The sequence below is a fragment of the Hydra vulgaris genome, chromosome 09, assembly GCF_038396675.1.
Source record: "Hydra vulgaris chromosome 09, alternate assembly HydraT2T_AEP".
NCBI lineage: Eukaryota > Metazoa > Cnidaria > Hydrozoa > Anthoathecata > Hydridae > Hydra > Hydra vulgaris.
Genome location: NC_088928.1, coordinates 16,212,501 through 16,222,500, shown reverse-complemented (window position 1 = coordinate 16,222,500; position 10,000 = coordinate 16,212,501). Strand labels below are relative to the sequence as shown.

The 10,000-nt window shown below is 28.2% G+C and overlaps 1 protein-coding gene across 2 annotated transcripts in view; it reads right to left on the bottom strand.

The window, feature by feature from the left end:
* Positions 1-2,855: 2,855 nt before the first annotated feature.
* The window catches only part of LOC100214758 (uncharacterized), a 134,392-nt gene continuing 127,247 nt past the window's right edge, over positions 2,856-10,000 (bottom strand). For both annotated transcript variants that reach the window (XM_065804846.1, XM_065804847.1), the window contains exons 37-42: positions 8,396-8,585; positions 8,033-8,310; positions 7,488-7,717; positions 4,744-4,983; positions 4,386-4,574; positions 2,856-3,399 (exon numbers count right to left, since the gene is read on the bottom strand). In XM_065804846.1, the coding sequence (XP_065660918.1) occupies positions 3,160-3,399; positions 4,386-4,574; positions 4,744-4,983; positions 7,488-7,717; positions 8,033-8,310; positions 8,396-8,585 (1,367 nt within the window). In that variant the 3' untranslated portion in view covers positions 2,856-3,159. The remainder of the gene's footprint in view (positions 3,400-4,385; positions 4,575-4,743; positions 4,984-7,487; positions 7,718-8,032; positions 8,311-8,395; positions 8,586-10,000) is intronic.

Genomic DNA, 10,000 nt, shown 5'->3' with positions numbered 1-10,000 from the left:
TATAATATATTATATCAGGTAGAACATTGTATTTATTTATACATAAATTTTTTTTTTGTATCTATTTTACATATTTGATAAAACATTTTATTTATTACCTTTGTAGAAAAAATAAGATAATACTGAGGGGACGATATAGATCATACGGGAAAATGCCAGCAGCTTTAAAACCATTTTGAATGTATTGGAAAGTAAAGGCTCTCGCATAAGCTTATCTTAAATTTTTAGAAATGTTATATATCGTCATAGGAGTATTTGGATGTGCCTTTAACCATGAGTCACACGCTGAACTGTATAATTTTTTTAATGGCCCAAATATTGATCTGTCAAATGGTTGAAGTTTGCAATGGGCTGCAATGGGGTGGCAATGTCAAGAGCACAACATTACTTTCCTTCGATTTATCCATCTATTCAATCAATATATGACTTTTGTAATTGTCCATTATCAAAAGTAATGGATGATCCATGCTAGGATATACATATTCCACAAAATGATCAAACCATTTCAAAATAAATTTTTGTATTTATCTATCCACTAAGATTAGCATCACTTTTGGTACCTGTTGGCGCAGCTATAAGCATGTGGCTACGAAAGTGAACACAAGGAAATGTCAAAAACGGTGGAATAGAATTTCCAAAGCCATTTATACAATATACCATTGTAACTAGGATTCCCCTTTCAGCTAAGTTACCTGTCCAACTTGTTTTACTCCTTTAACAACATTCACTTTCGTTGCTAATGAACAGTTGTAAGTGCAGTTTCATCAATATTGTAAATGCAATCAGCAGAAAACTTATAGCGTCTCAGCACATTGTCAAGGTTTTGAAAAAAGTATCCACATTTGTGCGATTAAAACTAGCTGTTTGACTGAGGCTTGTAGCTTCTGGCATACGAATAGATAATTTTGTACGATTTAAGAATAAACATAACTACACAGTTCTAGCTGTCTCACTCATACTGTTTTGTCACTTATTTGTACTTTCTTGGCATCTAAAAAATATTACACATATTACTATCTCTATGATTAAAAAATGTTTTTTTTAGTTGCATCAACCAAAATCTAGATAAAGATTAATGAAAATAAAATAGTTTCCCAATGAGACTTTTATTGAGATTTAATTTAAAAAGGGTTCTAGTGAAGTCTTAAAAAAACTGAATTTAAAATATGCTAAAAAATATTTGTCAATAAAACAATACTTACTATGAAAGATGTCTTTAATAAACAGGGTAAAATTTCAAGACAAATAAACCCTATATAATTAATATTTTTTTCTATGAAAAAAAAAAAAAAACCAGTCACATAAAGTAAACATTGAAATCTTATCATAGACATAAACAGAATTTTTCTGTTCAGGGGTCACCCATAAAGGACGTCACGTTAATTTTAACTAATGACAAGAGGTAGGAGAATATTGGCTCTCGTGCAAAGATTTTTAGAGTAAACTTTATGTTCAATAAAAATCTCCTCGGAAGATAATAAACTTCTACTTCTGGTTAGTATTTAAATTCTGAACGACGTCGACAACCCCCTCACTTACTTTTTTCAAAAAATATTATTTATAAAAGTTAAAACATTTAAAAAGTGATGAAATTGGACTAATTCCCTATTTCACCCTAAGTCTGCTGTCCCAAGTCACCCATCACTAGTAAGTGTGAAAAAATCTTTATTCTCTTAACCACATTCTAATCATATTTTCTCAATTAAATTAGATGTTAGCGATTAATTAAAAAACTATAAACATAAAAAATTATGCAAACAACACATGTATATTTTTTATATTAATGTCTTCAAAATCTAGGAAACTTGTTAAACTTTTACATGTTTACAAATATGAATTATAAAACAACTTCTGAAACTCAAAAAAAAAAAAAAAACAAACAATAATATGAAGTAGTTATTGTAAACTTATCACAGAAATAAAAAAAATTTGCGTAATTAAATTTTCTGCTAAGATATTGCCATGTCCCAAATCACCCCGATCTCCCGTATTTACTTTAGCGACCTGAAAAACACTTTTACTTTGTAACTAAAACTTTTAACAGACAAACTCTTTTTTACTTTTACTTAAATATTTTGGTTTAGTATTTTAGTTTTTACTTTTAGAGACTTTTATTTAAACATTTGTAAACCGTAACAACCCCCGACCCGGATTAAATATATCTTACATAGGGTTGAAAATATCTTTTAAAGGGTTATAAATATCCTACATAGGATTGAAGGTATCTTACAAAAGATTGGCACGTATCAACATGCCTCATTGTCATGATTAAAATAAAGATTATTTACAATAATCTTTAAACATGGTACTTACCAGTCCCCTAAAGCGCATAGTATACGAGTAAACTTAAATGGGTCATGTATTGTTCTCTTACATAACAAAGTGCAGTGTACTCGTACACAGTAAAGTTTCAAATGTTTTTCTGTTACATAAATTTTTTTTATAAATGTATCAAAAATTTAAAAAAATGCGATAAGATTTTGTTTTAAGTTATCAAACTAAAATGAATTGAAAACTAATTGAAAGCACAGCTCATATTTTTTGTTTGTTTGCATTAGTTATTTATTTTGTTTGACTTTTTAAAAACATGGCATTTATGGCCAGAAAAAGGCGTTGAACCACTAACTTTTCAACTTTAATTCTGCACTCAAAAAAAGCACAACTTTCTTTTTCCTTTTCTATACATTCAATACTTCGTTTATTTATATATTTTATATATTTTATTTATTATATTTTATTATTTATTTTATATATTTATTACTTTTTTATTTCCATTTTTTCATTTTCTAAAACTTTTTCTAAAACTAGTAAAAAAAACCCAACGCAAACCCCCGTTAAAAAAGTTGTCAAATCAATAACGTAAGTTAATTGCTTTACCAAAAAACTTTTTTTATACAAAATACACTATATGCCTAAGATACATGTACAAAATATCATAGTATGCCTATATTAAGACACATATACAAAATATCACTATATTATATACTAATATATTCCAATATATATAATATATACTAATATATGCCAATATTAAAGCACATATTTTTAAGTGAACTAATTTTACAAGAATTTTTCAGTTAACCGTTTGAATTTTTCAGTTAACACCGTTTCTCTAATGCCGATAAAAAGCTACATACATATTCTAGAAAAGAGGATTAATTACAGATATATGACCGTTGATGACGTAAAATTTTCAGTATTTGATTCATCAACTTCAACAGTGTCTTTTGTAATGCTACTATTTTGATTTTTTTCCAACTTCATTAGCTCGATCTTTAGTTCAGCAAGATTATTGTTTAAAGACTCATAACAACGTGTATTCTGTTTTGATTCCGCTAACCACCTCTCACATTGAGAAATAACATCTGCTTGCTTCATTAAAAAATGTCTGTGAATAATCTACAAGACAAAAAACAAAAACAAGGTAATATTAGATAAGGTTAAAAAACTGATTTAATAACGACATAATTTATTTAAAAAAAAAGAAAGTATACTGTGACGTAATCATAAAATAAATAAAGATTCATTTATATAATAGTCGCAAGATTTAACACAAGAGATCCATGTGTCTTTTTTTCATTTATTTAAGACTAAATAAAATTGAACAAATGAAATCTTAATTGATGATATCGAAAAAAAATGCAGACATTAAAACATTTTATAAACGGTTTTTTTTAATGATAAAAAAGGTGGCAATTCTGGTTGTCAGAATTTAGAAATTGTCAAAAATCTCAAAGCAACGGTATTATAGCTGCACATAAGTGTCTAAATAGGGAATCAATAACAGAAGTACTATTAACAAAATACTGGTGTTAACGATAAATAGGAAATCAATAACAGAGGTACTTTTAACGAAATACTAGTGTTAACAATAAGTAGGGAATCAATAACAGAAGTACCATTAAAGAAATACCGGTGTTAACGATAAATAGGGAATCAATAACAGTACCATTAAAGAAATACTAGTGCTAACAATAAATAGGGAATCAATAACAGAAGTACCATTAAAGAAATACCGGTGTTAACGATAAATAGGGAAACAATATCAGTACCATTAAAGAAATACTAGTGTTAACTATAAATAGGAAATCAATAACAGAAGTACCATTAAAGAAGGTGTTAACGATAAAACAAAATAAAGCAACAGTCGAAGCTTTCAAATGGGTTATGTAATAGTCTTTAAATTTTCGCAAAAATAAAAAATGTTATTGAGACAAATTTTTTTTTAGCGATATTTGTTTTTACACCTATCTCTTTTTAACAGTTTTTGAAAAAGTATTGATGCTTAAAAATATTTACTGTTTTAAAAACCAATACTAGGATTGAACGCACTAGTAGAAATATATAATGTATGATAATATACAAAAAAAAACTTCATAACGAACCTCTCGAAAACATAGAGACGGTCTCTTAATCTGTTCGATCATTGCCCACTTTATTGTTGCTTGCTGAATGTTTGCATTGTAATCACAGGAATTTTGTTTACCCTGTGGGGTGGCTCGCATTCGTTCATAACCAGGCTCATTAAAATACGGTTCACTTACCAAAATTAAAGACTGTATTGAAACAAGTACCTAATAACAGCACAAAAATATAAAAAAAAACTATATATTAAAAATTTATATAATCCCCCCCCCCCCGCCCAAAAAAAAAAAAGAATAAAAAAATAAAGTATATAAACAAATATAAGCAGCATCGTAAAGTAAATTAAAAAAGTAAATTAATGAAATAAAGACTTTTCACCTGTAAAAGGCTAGAGGTTTGGGGACTCCACCTTTCTTCAGGTCTTCCATGCCATGTGTTAAGTATACTTAAACAGACTTTACCATCATTATATAAGTTAGGATTAAATCTTACTGTTTGTTTTCCAGTTGTCTTCAAGTTGACACTCATTGGAGAAGATGGATATTCTGCTGGAAAGTAAATATCAAACTCAAAACAACCATTTTCATAAGGTGTATCTTCAGGTCCTGTGATCAGCACCTAAAATGAAACAAATTATTTATCAACTGATATTTCTTTATTTAATTCTAATGACAATAGGTTAGTACCAACAACATTGTTACACTTTCAAATATATATATATATATATATATATATATATATATATATATATATATATATATATATATATATATATATATATATATATATATATATATATATATGTATATATAATAGGACATTTTTGTCTTTGCAAATAAAATACAAAAAACTCTTGTACGTATAAAAGTGCTCAATAATTAATAAATAGGATTTATTTATATTATGGAATTAAGCATTATATATATATTATTTCTATAGCGTATTTAGATGAGCATTTGCTCACTAGTTTTACTTATCTTTATAGCATACAGCTTTTTTAGAAAACGAAGAATAATGAATAAAAAGGTTGCTGCCCCATGCCAAATCCTCAGTTGATGTAGCAGTACTTCCTTGCGGGTCAAGCTATTTAATAGTAGATGTATAAAGATAAAGTAGATGTATGAACTGAAGCCCCCGGCAGCAGGCTATTTCAGTGTGACGTCAGAGTGCTCATATAAACAAGCAATTTAAGTTATATAAAATAATAAACAAATAAAATATAACTTTTGTAATATAATTTGGTTTCACCCCTCGTTTAGTAAATATGTTTCTACCAAAATTGTTAAAATATTTTTTTGGATTTAATAGACACGCATTTCCCAGTAGGTCATAAATACCACAAGATTTTTAATAGAAATATTCAGGAAAGGTGAGTTACAGTTGTCTGCAAAACGGCAAATCAATTGTCAACTCGCAATAGCATCATGTAATGAAAAACAACACTGCAGATTCCAATAAAAATTGCAATTGCATTATAAAAAGCAAGGGTCCTTTAAATCAACAGTGTCTTGTAAATAACATAGTGTACCTAACCACTCTGTACCCAGACACTTCGGGCATGAATGCAAAGGTTATTTTGGAGTTAGTGAAACCACATTTAAACTTATATATGTTTAATCATACAAAATCTATTAATATCGAAAAATATAAAAATTATACAGAATTTTCTAAGGATGAATGGAGGTTAAAAGTAAGTTGAATAAGCCCAACAATTGAATGGAAAATTGTAAAATGTTGTAAAACTTACAATCCCACAATCAAACAATGCAGCCTTTGACTATATGAAAAGTACGCAATAATATCTTACACCAATGATAACTTAATAAATAAGAGAAATGAGTTGGTACCTAAATATAGACATAAAAGCAAATTCCTTCCTTCAAAATATGATAGGCAGCCATTATCTGCTTGTATTCTTTTTGTCATACTATGCACTAATGTTTTACAAAATTCTGGTGTAATTTATTAGTCCACACTTCTTTTAGAACCTTTTAAAGATGTCCTTTAGATTTTGGTTGATGTGCTGCAACTTTCTATTTCATAATATTGCAGCAGTTCTCAATAATATTAGGATCGAGTGAACTAGAGAGCCAATTGGCTGATAATGGGATGATAACTCAATACTATCATCAGTAAACCACTTAACTATTTTAACTGTGACATGGTGCTGAACCTTGCTGAAATGGTAAACAGCTGGTTTTGATAATTTCTATATGCAGTTTCACTTTATCTTTTTACCTTTTTTAAAGACATGCAACCCACAACAACCTTTTGCTGTGATTGCTCCCCATACCATGACAAAAAGAGGATTTTTGACTGTTTTTATGGTATACTTTGGATTAGGCAATCTTCCACAGATCTACTAATATATTTATAGCCCACGCCTCTAACTTGTTTAAACATACTTTCACCTGCAAACACTACTTGTTCCCACCATTCCGATGTCTTGTCTTTTAAACTCTTACAAAATTTAATAGTACAGTGTATCCAATGTAATAATGCCAAAAACCAACAATAAGTTAAAAAATTTTTAAACCATAGCCTGCATATTATTTTTTTGGCAACTGCTGTATGTGTGTATATAAATATATATATATATATATATATATATATATATATATATATATTATATATATATATATATATAAATATATAAATATATAAATATATATATATATATATATATATATCAGCCCTAGGAATTAGAGTCGGCATTTGGCGACCAACCTAAAAACGAGGTCAGCAAAAATTGCTGATCCTGCTTCTATGTTTTATGATAAAACCATTGTGTCAAATTTTTTTTGTCGACCTCCAGCCGACCTCTAATAGTTTAAGGTCGGAAAAAAATTGCTGACTGCAGTTTCCTAATTCCGAGGGTTGATATATATATATATGAACTCTTGAATATAAAAAGAACTCTTGATATATATAAGAATTCAAGAACTCTTGTTATTCATGATATTTTAATCAAAGATTTGACTAAAGAAATTCAAATAAAAAATACACCAAATTTCATTCACAAAATTTTTTATCTTTTATAAAGATAAATTTTTTTTTGTATATTACAAATGAACTTAGTAAAAAAGTTTACCCAGTAAATATCCCCACTTATAAATGATTACCTTCATGACATCTAATCTTTCATTATCGCATCGCAAAAATACAGTAGAGCTGTATGATAAAGGTAAAGAAGTTGACAAAGTAGCAACTTCCTGAGCTAGCCTGCGAGCTCGTGATGAGTTCCATGAATCATTTGTTGCACTAACAGCAGAACGTACAGTGGATGCATAATAAAATGGAACATTAAATTGAAGTGTACCATCTTCCTTTTCTGTTACAATTTCATAAGTATCTAAAAAGTTTACTAAACATTAAAATTAAATGATCAACAACTTTGAAATTTTGAAAAAATGAATCCTAAATATAAAAATATATTATTATAATAAAAATATGGCATAAACATGATTACTACTATTATTATTGTTATTATTATTATTATAATTAAATATTAGATATAAATAATAATTAATTTCTTCTTTTATATAAAAATTTTGCATGAGAAATAAATAAACTTAAAAGCTGCCTAAATTTCCTAAATCTAATCAAATCTATCAGATAATTTTGCAATAAAGTTAATCATATAAATAGCAATATAAAAAAATTTCACCGAATTGCAGTTGTGACATTGCAGCTACATATAACTGTTCATTGCTCCTCCCGTTAATGCTTTCTAAAGTATCAACAACCAGAGTGGTGTTTTTGTTTGCTGCATTAAGTTCCCTGTCATAATCATCAGCTTTATGTTGAACAAAATCTGATGTCAATTCTATATGATCAAGCAAAAAGTTTAATTCTTCGGTGTCTGTCTCAGGTGATAAATCTTCTTCATCTTTGTATACTATAACACGTGATTTTGTGACTGTTTTTTTGGGCTTATTACTTAATCTAAAATTTAAAAGCTTAGATATCAAACAACTTTTTAACAACTTTAACAAAAAAAATTCATTTAAAAATGGTAAAAAATATATACTTTAGTCTCTTGTTGTATGTTTCCACACAGGATTTTAGCTTTGCTAACAACTTTACTACTGAAGAAGAGTTTTCTTTTGATGCTCCTTTTACACCAGTTAGAAGCTTCAGAGTAATTGTTGAAGAAGCTAGTGACCTTACTAACTTTAATATAGCATGATACAACACAATATGATGTGACATGTCAAAAACTAAAATAATATTTTAATCAATCAAAAAATGATCACTTAAAATATATATAAGTATATATATATATACTTATTCTTAAGTATATATATCTAAGTATATATATATATATATTATATATATATATATATATATATATATATATATATATATATATATATATATATATATATATATATATATATATATATACTTATCCTATTTTTTTCTGCAATTCAAAGTAATAAAGAATTTATGACTTTATTTTTACAAACTATTTTTTCAACATAACTTTTAGGTCTGAGCTATATATTATGCAGCATATCTGTGGATGAGGTGTCATTGATGTATGTACTTAAACTTTGACAGATAAATAATTTAGTGTAAAATATACTGAAATAGCTGTAAAATAACCATCTGTGGGGGTTTAAGTACATCAATCAACAGAAGGTTTGAGTAAATACAATCTTTATAAGAGAGATTTTTATCATTAAAAAAAAACTATTTAATATTTTAAAACTGGAAGTCAGCAAACAACACTACAAAACACTGCATACCCACATGCACAGAAATAACAATGACATTTCATATGCAGCCAAACACCCATTTATTGATACATACATATATTAAAGCTTTTATTCATAGTAAAGAAGCAATTGCTTGGACTGTTAGATATTGTACTGAGTACTATCTGTACTTTGAGTCAAGTTCTTTAACTAATGTAAAAAATGACTAAAGTATCAAAAACTATTAAAAAAAACAACCAATTTCTCTAAATCTATCATTAACTTATTTTTGTGGTATTTGAAGTAACTTTTCTTCTGTTGAGTTTTATCTCTTGCAAAGTTCAACTGACCTAATTGCTCTTTGTGAGACTAATTTGAGTTCGAATGTCTCATCTTGTGATCTTAGTGTTGATGGTTATCTTCCTCTGATTCGTAAAGACTCCAATAGTCACATGCTTGGCCTGGGCATTTACATTCATAAGAATTCACCTGTTTGTCGTGAAACTAGGTTTGAATCCACAGACTATTCTTTCATGTGCTTTCGTTCAGCACCACTTCACTCTATTGCCTTTCTCTTTGTTCTATATCGCTCTCCTTCATCTCAAGACTGCACTCTTTTTGATGTTATTTCTGATCATATTGACCAAGCCCTCTCTCTTTATCCATCAGCTAATATAGTTGTTGTCGGTGACTTTAATGCTCACCACTCTGAATGGCTTGGCTCTAGTGTCAGTGACTCTGACCACCAGACCTACTTGCTCTTTGTGTGATTAATTTAAGCTCAGCTGTCTCATCTTGTGATATTAATGTTGATAGTTATCTTCCTTTAATTCGTAAAAATTCCAATAATCACATGCTTGGGCAAGTGGGGCTAAAAAAAAGCATATAAAAGAATAGTCTGGGAATCCACAGACTTTTTTTTATATGCTTTCGTT